This window comes from Lycorma delicatula, chromosome 13 (assembly GCF_047948215.1).
Source record: "Lycorma delicatula isolate Av1 chromosome 13, ASM4794821v1, whole genome shotgun sequence".
NCBI classification, from domain to species: domain Eukaryota; kingdom Metazoa; phylum Arthropoda; class Insecta; order Hemiptera; family Fulgoridae; genus Lycorma; species Lycorma delicatula.
Window position 1 is genome coordinate 24,254,398 of NC_134467.1, and position 16,665 is coordinate 24,271,062.

Below are 16,665 nucleotides of genomic sequence, written 5' to 3' on the forward strand. Positions count from 1 at the left end.
ATAATGATACATCGTAGAAAAGCTTTCAATGAGAGCTTATTACTGCATTTAAGAAAAAGTCCAAAATCCAATTTTTTTTTTTGATTTTGGGTTTTTTTGGACACTTTTGGTTCAGTCGATTGCAATCAAAAAGGGAGTTGTACAACTAGATGTTAAAATATTCCTAAATCTAAAATTTCAACATCCTACCGCTAATCGTTTATGAGTTTTGCGAGATACATATGTACCCGTATATAAAAATGAATGTTTATTTATATGTCCCGTATGCATTCCTATACCATTCGTCTGATTGCAATAAAACTTTGTTGGGTTGTACGCACGCCCGCAAAGGTTTCTAGATTAGTTTGGACCCGCAAGATGGCGCTGGAGTGGAGATAATTCGAAAAATTATATTTAAGGACCGATTTGGCTCATATACAAAATATATATATATTAGTTACGTGAAAAGAAATATTTTTTTACGAAAAATGGACCCGCTAGGTAGCGCTGGAGTTGAGATATTTAGAAAAAATTGTATTTATGAACCGGTTTTGCTCATATTCAGCACATATATATTAGTTATGTGAAAATAAATATTTTTGCAAAATCTATATACTCGCTAGATGGTACCGGTGTCGATATATTTACGAAAGAAACAAATATATAAACAGAATTTCTTCTTTTATATATAAAAAAGGCAATATTCGTATGTGTGTCCGCTATAGGCTAAAAAACTACTGGACCGATTTACTCGTGGGTTTTTGCAAAATGGTCCGCGTTGTCCGGAGAAGGTGTAAAGCTATTGAAATCCTCGATCTGAGCAGTAGAAATAAAGTTAGGGGTATTTTGAACCGACTACTGTGTTTAGAGAGTAGTTTGAATTAAATCCGATAGGTAGTGCTGTTTTGAAGATTGGATTTATTTACATTCTGATTTTTATAAAGTGAAAGGTTAAATTTTGTGAAGTTCCGTAATGTTTTGCAAGTTTCTTAATGTTCAGTATTAATTGTGATGATTTTTTAGCAATATTGCTTTTCGTAAAAAAGTTATTTTCCACAGATTACTGCGTTTAGAGAGTAGTTGCAATTAAATCCGATAGGTAGTGCTGTTTTAAAAAATTGGATTTATGTACATTCGAATTTTTATAAAATGAAAGGTAAAATTTTGTTTAATTCCGTAATCTTCAGTTTTTTAATGTTTTATCAAACTTTCAATTGTGTTCATTTAATCTATATATATATATATACTCAAATCTAGCAATAGCGAGCATTGGCGGGTCTCCTAGTACCTTATTAATTTTCCAATGAAGAATAGATATGTAAATATTATTTTTGTTTATGAGTTCTGCAATGAAAATGCACAGTAAGAATATCATGAAAAATGTACGAAGATTCCTTGCTATAAAATCTTTGCTTCGGTATTTCGGTGCTTACCTACCACTAAATCGGCATATCATTGCCGTCTTCTTCAAATCTATAAAAAAAAAACACATTTTACGGACTAATAGGTCCAGGGTTCTAATCCCGGTCAGGCATGGCATTTTTAAAACGCTAAAAAATGTAATTTCCATCTCCCACACACCAGCTATTACAAGCTTATACGGCGAGATCATGCACAAAAAAAAAAAAATAAATAAAAATGCATTTTGAAAAAATAATCAAAAGGATTTTTCAAAGACAATAAAACCAATTTTTTGAAAGTAAAATAAAAACCAATCAATGTAAAATAGATACAGAATGTCTTAAAAAGTAACGAAGAAACTTTCCCGATACGATCTACTGGTGAAAATAATAAAAAAAAAGTTCATATAACATAATTCTGAAAACGCTTTGTTTTTCAGTTACAGCTAGCGAAAGATTTTAGCTCTTCCAATAAAAAGAAGCCCTATTGCAATTTTTATCGGGTTGGAAGATATGTCCCGTCCAGAAGACACACAAAGCATAATGATAAAAGGAGTTAAGAGACCGGGCCGACCGGGCTTTCCCTCAGCGGCAGTTGGGTCCCCACTACAGCGTGGCAGTGGTGGCCTCCAGAGCCCCGCAGTGTCGGGTCGGCATAGGTCGTCTTCCACCGGCGCGATTCTCCCCGAGCGTTCCCACGCCGGGCCGGCTTTTGCTGCTGTGCCCGGCGAGCTGCAGCTGGAGCGGGAATGTAACGTCTGCGTCCAGCGGCTCCATCGAAGGGCCGGCCAGGCCTGCTGCTCCGGCGGGGATGTTGCCATCCGCCGGTAGGTCCCACGTTGAGCCGGCCACGGAACTTCTCTGGTAATCGAAATACGGATAAAATTACGTGAACTTGGGGCTCTCTCTTCTGCAGACAGAAGATGATGGACGCGTACACTGACGGAGAAAATGGAGAACAAGTGGCAAGAACAGTGGGACGGCAGTACAAAAGGCAGATGGTCATACCGCCTGGTGAGAGACGTAAGGCGCTGGTGAGGGAAAGCTCATGGCTCGCTGGATTACTGCCTTACCCATTTTATGGCGAGCCATGGGGAATACAGAGCATACCTTCATAAGTACGGCCTCGACGATGAACAGAACTGCCCGGTATGCAAGGAGGAAACGCCATACCACGTGTTCTTCCACTGTCCGAGGTACGAAGGACCTAGGACAGACCTACTTGACGTACTAGACAGAAAAGTGGTGAATGATAGAAAATAAAGAAAACTGGAAGGCGATCAATACGTATGTGAAAATCATGATGAGAGACCTCCAAGCATGTGAGGAGTAACGAAACAGTAGGCGGCGTCGGAGAATGCGGGGGCGGACAGGTTCGCGAATAAGCGACTAGGGGGTCCCCCGTACATGTGGGGGTCGCCTTGACGTGAAGAGGCCGCGCACTCTGCTCCCGTATCTGATGGGGTCCGCATGTAGTTAGTATAAGGGGGTATATGTCCCTGGTTAGTTTACGATGAAAGTTTGCTGTACTGATATGATGTAATTTTTTTTTTACTTGAGTATTTTGCTTTTGATGTATATTACGTCTTTCTGATCTTGAGCTAATTCCCTTTTTCTTGGGATCTTATTGTAGTATGTAGTATTTTGTATCTTCTACATTCTATTTTGCTGTTCGGGTGCACATTTTTTTTTGCTAACCGATCTTACATTTTTAGTGTTGTGTTGTTGTACTGATCGTCTAATATTAATGAATGTCTCTTTTCAGGCGTTTCTTTTTGTATGTTCCTGCTGATTTATTTTCTATGTTTATATTGTTGTGAGACTTGTTTTTTGAGTTTTTCTTATTTTGTATTTGTATATATTGTGTGACTTTTTTCATTGAATCCGTTTTCTGTATCTTGATGTATGATGACGTATCCTGTTTGCTGTGACTTGATATGTTTCTGTTGATTTTCCTATTATGTTGCGATTGCACTATGACGTATGAGTGTGTGAGTGGGCGTGTAAAACCCCCCGTTCCAGAAGGAATGCTTCGTCAGCGGTTCCAGGAAGAGTGGTAGCCAGGAGTAGAGGTTTAGTCGGTAGTGCGCAGGTTTACTACGCATATTAATAACATCTTGCGGCACCTTTTAGCGAGCCCGACACTGCTTAGGCGTCCATAAATGGGATTCTCCATCTCTTTAAATAAAAAGGGAACTTCTGTCTTCTTCCATCTTCTTCTTGGTCTTTCCAAATGGTGGTCGACGATGAATTGAAAATTCATAGAATGGAACGCAAAAGTGGCAGGAATTTCACAAATTCTCCCTTCGAATCGCAGAGCCTGGACAGTGTCCCTTGCTGCTGTATGATTCTGTAATCGGGCGGGTTTATTTTTATAATGACGGGTCTAAGTTTTAAGTTTTATAATATTTTATGGACGGATTTATTAGCATTCCATATCCGTTTGTACCAGCGTTCTCGATCCCATTTTAGGGACCGACCTCGGGAGGCTAGACATTTAAAACCAGTCCTCCCGACGTAACTCCCCTTCAGACCGTCCACTGAAGTCCTTTCGGTGTTAACGCTTCATAGGCTAGCAGGAATACGCCACAACGGAGCACTAATTGTTTGGAGGGAGCCAATGCGCCCCCTTCTCCGGAGGGAGTCGCTATTGCTGATTTAATTTAATTTAATTAATTGTAAGTACAGAGTGATTCAAAGAAACGGGAAATTTTGAAAGTTGTGTTGGTAGCCGTGGGCGATTGGTACCACTTAATAAGTGGCGCCAGCCTCTCTAACCTAACATGCCATTTAGTTGTCATGGATCCTTGGAGTGGTGCGCAACGTGCATTTGCTATCAAAGCGTTTTACAAAAACAATGACAGTGTGGACGGAGCGCGTAGAGAATTTCGCCGTCATTTTAATCTGGGACGGCACGACCGTGTTCCATCAGCCCGTGCAATTAAAACACGAATATCTAATTTTCAAGAAAACGGGTTGGCAATGAAAAAGAAACCTCCAGGCCGTGAGCGAACCGTCCGTACACCACAGAATGTTCAAGCTTTACAATATGCTGTCACACGAAGTCCACGTCGGTCACTCCGTCGTCTTTCAGCATCTTTACAATTGCATAGTTCAAGTGTTCGAAGAATGTTAACGAAGGACTTGCAATACCATCCATACAAGTTGCAGATCGTCCAGGAACTGAAACCGAACGATGCAGTTGTGCGAGCACAATTCTGTAATGTAATGCTTCAGAAGATAAACGATAACGAAGAGTTTGTTCACGAACCGTGGATGTCAGACGAAGCGCATTTCCACCCCAGTGGAATTGTTAACGAGCAAAATTTCAGATACCGGGCACAAGAAAATCCTAAGCAGCTACACCTGCGTCCGTTGCACAGCCCGAAAGTGACCGTGTGGTATGCTATGTCATCTTACGGTGTTATAGGCCCTTATTTTTTTGAGGATGACACGGTCTTGCGATTACAGTGACGTCGGATCGTTACGTAGCCGTGCTTGAAACCTTTGTTGTGGAACAACAAAAGAGATTTCCACCGATTCTTAACACAGCCTGGTTTCAACAAGACGGAGCAACGTCACATACGGCACGAATATCGATGGCAGCTGTACGCCAATTGTTTGGACAACGTGTCATTTCACGAAACGGTGACATTAGATGGCCTCCCAGATCGCCTGATCTCTCAGCTTGCGATTACTTTTTGCGGGGTCACCTTAAAAGCAAAGCGTTCCGCAGTAGACCTGCTACAACGGAACAACTGAAGGCAAAGATCCGAGAAGCAATTGCGGAAATTCCAGTTGAGATGTTACGTCAAACCATGAACAATTTAACGAAGAGACTTCGTGAGTGTTTACGTAGAAGAGGAGATCACCTGCAAGATGTCATCTTTACAAAATAAACTAAAATGTATGTATCCTAAAATGGCAACATTTGTAGAATTACATGAAATAAAAATAATTTTATAAAAAAAATTTTTCATTAACGTTATTTAATTTTTAAAATTTCCCGTTTCTTTGAATCAGCCTGTATAAAGGAATTGAAAATTCACTCTCGTGCACGCTCTTTTATAGCAGGCTGAGAGTGATGGGGCTGCAGCGCCGCTATGGTGGGAGTGATGCTTGTACGAGCGCGTCCGTATACTGTATATCGTTGCTACCGTTATCGCCCGCCGATATTAAATTAGGCATATATGTGGTAACAAGATGTAAAACAGGAAAATTAATTAAAAGCCTGAGGGTTCCGAAAGGGGAAAAAATTATCCAAAATAATAACCAAGGGATGGAAAACAGAAGATAGAAAATCGGCTAAGAAAGAAACTGGGCTAATGGATAAGAAAAAAAAAAGATTGTTAATCGTGGTCCTTAGAAACAAAAGTGAAGAAATACTGAAAAATTTCATTGCAATTTTTTATTTACTTTTATTTTAGCAATCTGAATTAAGGTACTTTACATTTGAATAAACATTACAGGAACAGAAAAGTTAAAAAAATTTATAAAAAATGTTAATGTGTAATTTTTGAACAAATAAAAAAATCTTTCTCTAGTTTAAAAATTAAAATCCGCTATCAAATTAAATGATTAATATTATAATAAAATACAAGTGAATAAAAAGTTTCGTGTAATTAAAATAATCACATATTGTTAACCGGTGATACGCACCAAAGATTACTATGATTAAAATAAATTAATGCGAAATACTCAACATATAAATAGTCTTATGTTTACACGAATCAGAAAATTAAAACACTAATTACCAAAAAAAAAAAACGTAATCAGAATAGTTAATATATATAATCAAAATAAATTGCTATAGTTTCGACAAGTCTTGCATGAACTTCCGTGAATAATGTAGTACAGTAAGTAGTATTTAATAACTTTCAATAGGTTTGGTTACCAAATTAGACTAATATATTACTACAAATATTTCTCTAGCAATAACTCGTTAAGAAAGCGTTGCCAGAACTATATTTATATGAATTTTTTTTTCATTATTTTAAACAGTAGAACATGTCCTGAAAGTTTATCTGTTTCTTCGTGGGACACGTGCGTGTCCTAAGGATATATATCCTTAGGAAAAATAGCAAGTTCTCCTTCGTTCTCCCACTGTCCACCATTTTATTATTTTTACATAATAATTTATAACTTAATTTCGGATAGACGAATCACATTAATATTTGGTAAACGTCTTTATAATAAAGTGTTAAAATTAGCAAAAAATCAGGAATTAAATGCCTTCGCAAATTACAAAATGCCGGCCATGTTTATTTTTAAAACCGTTATATCTCCGTAAATATTTTTTTTTTTTAAATTTATGTTGTTTACTAAAATATTAAGCCTTTTATTTTGAAAAAAAAACGACGTTTTCTTTTTTAAAATCGTTAAAGAAATTTCTTTTGTCTTCTGTCATTTGACTTTCTTCTTCTTTCTTTCTTTTTCCTGTTTAGCCTATGGTAACTACAGTTTTAGATAATTCTTCAGAGGATGATATGTATGAGTGTAAATGAAGTGTAGTCTTGTACATTCTCAGTTCGACCGTTCCTGAGATGTGTGGTTAATTGAAACCCAACCACCAAACAACACCGGTATCCACGATCTAGTATTCAAATCCGTGTAAAAATAACTGGCTTTACTAGGACTTGAACGCTGTAACTCTCGACTTCCAAATCAATTGATTTGCAAAAACGCGTTCACCACTAGACCAACTCGGTGGGTTCTCTGTCATTTGACTGGTTTGATGCAGCTCTCCAAGATTCCCTATCTAGTGCTAGTCGTTTCATTTCGGTATGCCCCCTACATCCTAAATCCCTAACAATTTGTTTTACATATTTAAAATGTGGCCTGCCTGCACAAATTTTCACATGCACAACTTCAGATACGCTACTACAGCATATGTAAATTTCAATGAAATTGATTTAGTAGTTTTGGAGATTTTCGAGCCACAAACTTTTATACATAGATCTATATATGAATAAAGAAACTACATTTTAAGTAAACGGTATTTTCACAATCCTCATACCTCAAAACGTTTTTTTTTGTCTTCAGTCATTTGACTGGTTTGATGCAGCTCTCAAGATTCCCTATCTAGTGCTAGTCGTTTCATTTCGGTATACCCCCTACATCCTAAATCCCTAACAATTTGTTTTACATATTCCAAACGTGGCCTGCCTACACAATTTTTTCCTTCTACCTGTCCCTCCAATATTAAAGCGACTATTCCAGGATGCCTTAATATGTGGCCTATAAATCTCTCTCTTCTTTTAGTTATATTTTTCCAAATGCTTCTTTCTTCATCTATTTGCCGCAACACCTCTTCATTTGTCACTTCCTCCACCCATCTGATTTTTAACATTCTCGTATAGCACCGCATTTAAGCTTCTAATCTTTTCTTTTCAGATACTCCGATCGTCCAAGTTTCACTTCCATATAAAGCGACACTGCAAACATATACTTTCAAAAATCTTTTCCTGACGTTAAAATTAATTTTTGATTTAAACAAATTATATTTCTGACAGAAGGCTTGTTTCGCCTGTGCTATTCGGCATTTTATATCGCTCCTGCTTCGTCCATCTTTAGTAATTGTACTTCCCAAATAACAAAATTCTTCTACCTACATAATTTTTTTTAACAATCACGAAAAAAAAACTAAAAACAACTTAAACGGAAAATCTGTTTAAAACAAATTAAGAAAATTGATGTTGTAATTTTGTTTTATAATTATTAGGTATATTATTGTGTGAAAATTATAACTTAATTAGGTACTAATTTACAATCCTAGAATTAACAATAAATAAACATAATTAATATTTAATCGAATTGAACGTAAAGTGGAGGACATGAAAACAGACACAAAATTTGAACATCAATTTTCTGACATAACTGCTATTTGTTACCAGATTTAAAAAAATACGATGTCGTTTTATTCAAAATAAAAGCCTTAATATTTTAGCAAATAACATAAATTTTTATGAAAATAATATTTATGAAGATATAACGGATTGAAAAATAAACATAGCCGCCAGTTTGTAATTTGGGAAGATATTTAAGTGAAAATTTAAACTGGTATCAAATAAGTAGATGGTCTTTTGTATTATTTAATTTTATTTTAAAGTAATTTGTGAACGGTGAAAACAAATTAAAAAACTAAAAATTCCAATCACAAGAATGGTAACATAAGACAACAAAGATATATAAACAGGTGTTAAAATCCATTTAAATATTAATAACTAAACTCTCCAATTGTCACACGCGATTCAGTGCTACGTAAGCAAAGATGTGAGTGTTCAGATCTACGACAACTCTATCTGGGTTAGTCCTTTGTAGTTTATGAACTATCACACCCAAGCACAATATTAGTGGCAACATACGCCGTTTCATTTTATCCTGTTTCCGTAAAGGATTAAATTCGATAATACCTCTAATCGTACTGGTATAAAATTCTACAAAGACCGTTTATGGAAGTTCCTCGGAGTCAAACTATTCTCGACGTAGCGCAGACCGATCTATTTTTCTGATTATATCAGTTAATTTTTGTTCTGGTTTGGTTCCATCGTGACTTTGTATTATACTATCAAATACCCGGACTCAATTTTGGAAATCCGATGATCGGTTGCTAAGATATAACATTTCCGATTAACCGTAACGTATTAGATCGAGAGTGTACCTGAAACTGGAGAAAATTAGTCTTAAATCTACTAAAAAATATCCCGTTTGAATTTTGTTCAACAACGGTCTGTGATATGAGAAGAGACGTAAAGCATAATAAGCAGCGGTAGAGTTGCTCGCGTCGTCGCCGTCGTTCACTAAGCGCGCCGTGCCGGTTTGCGCCCTCCGAAACAGTTTCGCTCGCTCGGCACCGGACATCGGGGTACCTATGTGCGGCCCATAACTTTCCCTTTTCAATGATGTGCGTAATTTATATTTCCGGGTGGCTTTTGCGTGGGCTGAGGCTGACATATTGAATTTTTATACTTTTTTACACATAAATATTATCAAAAATACATTTATTATTACTTAAATCGTTATATCTCGACAAACTGTACACACAAACACACGAATCACCGCGCTATCACGTCTAAGTCGTAAGCTACTCTGAGTGGAAATGAGCGAGAGCGCCACTTTTGGCCGATCTGCGATGTGCCCCCCTCCTCGTCAATCCGCTTACCCAGTAACACAAACTCAAAGTCGTATCGGTGAGCTGACTGTGTAAGTTATAAAATGACACCGCATGAGATTAATAGTTAGGGAGTTATTAAGGCAGGACGCTACAAATTTCTCTTCTGGTACCCATATGTTCCGGTGTGATTTTAATAACGTTTCTCGTGTCAAAAATACCCTCTCAAATATCTGTTAAAACTAGATACCGGTACAGATTCCACGTAAATATTTAGTATCATATTACAGGCAACAAAATATCGGAACAATTTATTTTTAATGAAAACGTTTCCATTGTATGAAACAATGGAAACGTAATTATGCTACAAATTTTTGTAGCATAATTTGCCAGATTTACTTGAAGATGCACCTCTGATAACAAGATGGCAGATGATTTACCGACACGATGAGGCAATTCGCACTGAACGAAATTTTTCGCCAATCGATACACGCTAACGAAATTTATGTGAATTATTTGTTTTTTGTAACAAAAATTTCAGGACATTTTCTATTGATAAGAATAAAAAAAACGTTCATATATACAAAAGTTAGGAAATGATTCGTTTGCGAGTATCGATTGGCGAAAGATTTCGCCCTGATTTCTGCGCCTTCATTAAAATTAACCCAGACTAATTCTTGGGACTCAAATTAAAGGGTAAATTAAGTAGTTTTATATGAAATCTGACCTGATAAATTGGAAAAAGAAAATAGATCCTAAAACTATATTCTTAGTATTTTCGAGAAATTCGAGGTACAAGATAAAAAATTAACGCCTAAAAAAAACATACGTACTTACGTATTAACGCCACCGCAGCTACAGCTTTATTTAAAAACAATCGGATTCGGTGGATTAACATTAATTGGATTTCGGTGCTATAATATTAAGATTATAAAAGTTGTATATATTATGTATATTTAATGATAATTATAAGAGATTTGCGAGCGAAGCGAGCGTAAGTTATATTTAGTTAGGTTATTTTGATATAACCCACCGGGTTGGTCTAGTGGTGAACGCGTCTTCCCAAATCAGCTGATTTGGAAGTCGAGAGTTCCAGCGTTCAAGTCCTAGTAAAGCCAGTTATTTTTATACGGATTTTAGTACTAGATCGTGGATACCGGTGTTCTTTGGCGGTTGGGTTTTCAATTAACCACACATCTCAGGAATGCTCGAACTGAGAATGTACAAGACTACACTTCATTTACACTCATACATATCATCCTCTGAAGAATTATCTAAACGGTAGTTACCGGAGGCTAAAACAGGAAAGAAAGAAGGTTATTTTGATATACGTACGATTTATCAGTACACAAAATCAACATAACCTAAACAGCAGCTGTAGCTGCGGTAACGTTAATACGTAAGTACCAAAACATATTTTATGTTTTGGCGTAAAATAATTTTGTTAAATAAGTAATAACCACGTAAAATTTATAAACAAAACTTGTAGAGAATTTGATTTTGCGTAAAATTATATAAATAAAAAGCAGGGAAAATATTGTATGACTTTCCTGGTTACGCCGGTCGAAAGTAGTGTTGTAACATCGTAAAAAAATTCCACAATTTGTAAAAAAAGAAGTACTGTAAAATAGTGAAAAATTATAAAATAAATAATTTTACAGATCCGTAAAAAAAAAAAAAATAAATAAAAGTCTAGGCCTAAAAGACAAAGTAGAAACAAATGAAATCGTAAAAATTTCGACGATAAAATATCCATAAAAAAATTATTATATTGTTTACAAAGTTTAGTCGTATTTTATAACACTAATGTTCACCAGAATTAATTTTATATACGGCGATATCATAAAATCTGAAGTAGATACCACAAGACTTCCTTGTACGCCTATTAAATTACATATACGCATTTTTACTGCATTTCATTTAAACTTATTTCATTTGAAAGTGAGATACCATCCTCCAATTCTTTAATAAAGTGGACAGTTACACAATCGCATTGTGGTGAACACCACATGCATTACATTTTTTTTTTTGTAGTGTTTGTATCAGTATTTTATATTGGTTTATATATTAATTTTGTTTCACGTCGCTCTAGTAGTTTTGTGGTGTATCCGACACATTTCACTAGACGTGTCGGATCCGTTACCATGGATATATAGGTTCGATCCGACTTCACATACATTTTTTTTTAACTTTTTTTTTAAATTTAACTATATTGATTTATTATAACCTCTGTAAAAATTGGTTAATTAAAATGAAAAATACATAAAATTTTATTTCACTAATAACTTCTGATATTTTTATTTATTTATCTTTTTTATTGTTATTATTGAATTATTTACTTACTGTAAAAAATTGTTTACAATCACAGGTTAATTATTAATAAATCAATATATTTAAATTAAAAAAAAAGAGTTAAAAAAAAGGAGATTAAGTCTGATTCGAACCGATGTCTTCCCCTTGTAAGATCCAAATATTTCATTAATTAAACTTATATTTAGCTATAACTCTGGAACCAATAAAAATAAGTACCAGTTATGATATATCGTTGAAAACCTCTCAATTACGACTTATTATACAGTTAAAAAAACGGCAAAAATCAATTTTTTATTTTGATTTTGAGCTATTTTGGTGAAGTCGATTGCAATCAAAAGGGGAGGTACACAAATATATGTTATAACCATCCTAAATCCAAAATTTCAACATCCTTCAGCTAATCGTTTTTGAGTTACGCGATATATATACGTACAGATGTTAACGCTGAAATTAGTCAAAATGGATTCAGGGATGATGAAAATGGATGTAGAAATCTGAAAACCAAAATTTTTCGCGATCACAATACTTCCTTTACTTCGTACAAGAAAGTAAAAAAGGACATAAAACCAGACTTAAATCTTTTTAAAATTTTTACAATTTTTGATATTTTATGAAGTTGTTAAAAATGTAACACGAGATAGCTATCGAATAAAGTGCTCAAATCTTTTTTTTATCATTATACTCTAAATACAGAATAAGTTTTATGAAAAATAAACACTATTTAGTCACGGGGAATCAACTGGAACTCAATTTTTTTCTGTAAAAATTAAAATTTGTTTTGTATTAATGTTTAAGGTAAAATATCATTTTATAAAAATGGTAAAATCAGATTTACATTTTTGTTATATAGAATATTTTTTTTCTTCACAATTTTACTTTAAATATTGCATAATTAAATCATTATTAATTCAAAATTCTAGTATATATTACAAATAAAAAAATGTCAAAATAAAAAACCTATTTATTTTGTGACGTTGTTCTCATTAAATGTTTTACCGCAGTTTTCCTTGATCTATCCAGGCAAACATGTCAACATTTCCATTATTTTTTATCCTTGTAATAATTTATTAATACATACGGAATATATTTTTATTTATTAATTTTCCAGCATATCGAAAACTTTTATACGAGAAACAACTTTTGCAATATTCAAATTTATATAAATAAATTGAATGTATATCTTTTCTTCTCAGATATCGGAGCTATATAAAATGCCGATTAGCACAAGCGAAAAGCGCCTTCAGTCAGAAATATAATTTGTTTACATCAAAAATTAATCTAAATGTCAGGAAAATATTTTTGAAAGTATATGTTTGGAGTGTCGCTTTATATGGAAGTGAAACTTGGACGATCGGAGTATCTGACAAGAAAAGAATAGAAGCTTTTGAAATGCGGTGCTATAGGAAAATGTTAAAAATCAGATGGATGGATAAAATGACAAATGAAGAGGTATTGCGACAAATAGATGAAGAAAGAAGCATTTGGAAAAATATAGTTAAAAGAAGAGACAGACTTATAGGCCACATATTAAGGCATCCTGGAATAGTCGTTTTAATATTGGAAGGACAGGTAGAAGGGAAAAATTGTGTAGGCAGGCCACGTTTGGAATATGTAAAACAAATTGTTAGGGATATAGGATGTAGGGGGTATACTGAAATGAAACGACTAGCACTAGATGGGGAATCTTGGAGAGCTGCATCAAACCAGTCAAAAGACTGAAGACAAAAAAAATTAATAAATAAAATAATCTACTATAGTTGATATGAAATATAATTTATATATTTTTATTTTTTTCAAAGGAATAATAATATAAAATCGATTAGAATAAATATATATATATATAAGCTTTTATTAGCCAAAAACTGGAAAGAAGTTGCACAACACATTAAAGGATTAGAAAACCAACCTGCTAAAATGGGACTAAAAGTCACATTTGAGAAAACAAAAATTTTGACTAATTATAAAAAGTGCCCGAATTTCCTTAGTATACCTAAAAAAAAAAAAAAATAGAGAAAATAGATATTTTCAAATATCTCAGAGGATCAGTTGGAATCTTGTAGATAAACAATTAGAACTAATAAAATGGAATTAGTTTTCGACCTAATGAAAATATAAAATATATAACAAACAATCTTGGAACACAATATTTCGATACTATAAAACTGTGGTAATGCCGGAAGAAAATTATTCGGTAGAAACCTTAACATTATACAACAAAAGTTCATTAAAAAAAATCTAAAAAAAAAAAAAACCAAAATTATAAGAAACATTTTAAGGTCCTAAGTTTCAAAATAATCAGGTAAAGAATTAATTCCAAATAAACATTACAGGAAATTGAAAAACTATTAGACGCGATAAGGAAAAGAACGAATTGAATTATACTCCCACTTATTTACGATGAATAACAATAAATAAATTTTTGATTTCTTTCAACAAAAAAAAAAAAAAAAAAAAAAAAAAAAACAAAAACTAAAGGCAAATGGTCCATACAAATCCAAGAAGACTTAAAAAGAACTGAAGAAATTATAAAAGAAAGAAAAATTTTAAAAATAATATTAAAAGAAGAATGCCAAACACGCAAGAACAACAGAACTGAAATTTCTGAAGAATAAAGGAAACAGATATGAGAAAGAATGAAGAAGTACTGGACACACAAGAAAAAAAAACCGCTAAAAAAAAAAAAATGATCTAACATGTTCCTAGGTGAACTATTCGGGAGAGAAAAAAATCTTATTTAAAAAAAAATTTACACTATATAAAATAAAAAAAAGCATAGTTGTTTTTTAATAAAAAAAAAAAAACATACGCAAATAATTTTTAAATACAAAGCCTTTCGTATATATAAAAGGTTCTCCGTTCGAATCCCGGTTTAATATTCTTTTCTACCCGTTAAAATATTTTTATTTATAATCATTAACTGTAATTAGATCCAGTAAATGTATTTTTATTTGAAATAATAAATCGTATATAAATTTAAAATTAGTGGATAAATAATAATAGATTAACAGACCGGGTTCGAATCCCGGTCAGGCATGGCATTTTTCACACACGCTACAAATCATTCATCTCATCCTCTGTACAGTAATGCTTAACTGCGGCCCCGGAGGTTAAAAAAAAATGATGATGGTTTTAAGCCGAAAGCAGTATGTTAAAAAAAAATTGTAAAAATTAAATTATATCCGCAAAAGTAAAATTGTTATTTCTTTTTTTTTTACAGAATTAATATTATAAATTAAAAAGAAAAAAAAGGTAAAATTTACTTACGTTTCATTTTGTAATCCTGTAATGTCTTTTATTTTTTTAACTACTTTAGAAATAAAAAACAATAAAATAAAATTATGAATTTAACAGTAGTAATAAAAAAATAAAATTAATAAAAATTAATTAAAAAAAAAATAATACGAAATTATTTTATATAAAAATAAATAATATTATTAAAAGAAAAAACAAAAATTTTACAAATAGAATTGATGGATATGTAGTTAAAACAACCAATACGGCACGTAAGGAAACAGCAGAGTGTTCAGAACAAGAAGACACTTGAACAACAAATACGATCTACTGTAAAGGGTCTCTTTAAACACAACTCGTCCTGGCCTTGTATACTTCTATATTACTCACCGTCTCTTTCTTGAAATCAATTTCTCTCTCTCTTTATACACCGATAGATAGATATATACAACACACACACACACACACAAACAACCTTTCTTATAATGTTCTTTCCACGTAATGCTGAGCTGTCGTATCCCATTTCTCTTATTAAACAAATTCCTTTCATCATTTCTTTCATCGTTAACATCCTTTAACTTTTTTTAAAATTATTAATTTCCTCAACGTTTTACACATAAAAGTTTACAAAGATAAATAATTAAAATTAATAATCTTGAAAAGATTTTTTTATTTCTTTATGATATCGCCACGTATAATTGAAGCTTGCGCGTGGGATATAGAAATGGAATTTTTCGTAGCGTATGAAAAATGCCACGCCTGGCCGGGATTCGAACCCGGGACCTCCGGATGAAAAGTTGAGATTATTACCCCACTGCCACGGAGATCGGCGGAAAGATACAGTATTTAAAATAAAATTCTTTATGATTAATTTTATTTATTTTTATTTTTTTTTTATAAGTAGAAATATATATTAAAATTTTGAATTAATGATTTAATTATGCAATATTTAGAATTCAATTGTGAAAAAAAAATCAAAACGTTCTGTATTAAAAAATGTAGATCTGATTTTACAGTTTTCATACAATGACATAATTTTAAAAATTAATAGAAAAAGATTTTAATTATTAGAGAAAAATATTTGGGTTCCAGTTGACTCCCATTGAGTAAATAGTGTTTATTTTTCATAAAAGTTATTCTGTATTTAAGAGTATAGTTGGTAAAAAAAAATTTTTTTTTTTTGTCTTCAGTCATTTGACTGGTTTGATGCAACTCTCCAAGATTCCCTATCTAGTGCTAGTCGTTTCATTTCAGTATACCCTCTACATCCTACATCCCTAACAATTTGTTTTACATATTCCAAACGTTGCCTGCCTACACAATTTTTTCCTTCTACCTGTTCTTCCAATATTAAAGCGACTATTCCAGGAAAAAAAAATAATTAAAAAATTTTAGGAAAAGATTTAGTTCCATTTAAGCACTTTGTTCGATAGCTATTTCATGCACCTTTATAAAGTATCTGAAATTATAAAAATTTTAAATTAGTCTAGTTTCATGTCCCTTTTTAATTCCTTGTACGAAGTAAAGTATTGCGATTATAAAAAATTTCGGTTTACAGATTTCAACGGAAATATCTGTTTTGACAATCCCTGAATCCATTTTGACTAGTTTCAGCGGTACAGCTGTACGTAC

The 16,665-nt window shown here is 33.2% G+C and overlaps 1 protein-coding gene across 1 annotated transcript in view; it reads right to left on the reverse strand.

The window, feature by feature from the left end:
- Window positions 1-15,139, reverse strand: part of LOC142333793 (putative fatty acyl-CoA reductase CG5065) — a 106,625-nt gene extending 91,486 nt beyond the window's left edge. The window contains exon 1 of the mRNA XM_075381315.1: window positions 15,067-15,139. Coding sequence (XP_075237430.1) covers window positions 15,067-15,073 — 7 coding nt within the window. The 5' untranslated portion in view covers window positions 15,074-15,139. The remainder of the gene's footprint in view (window positions 1-15,066) is intronic.
- Window positions 15,140-16,665: the final 1,526 nt, after the last annotated feature.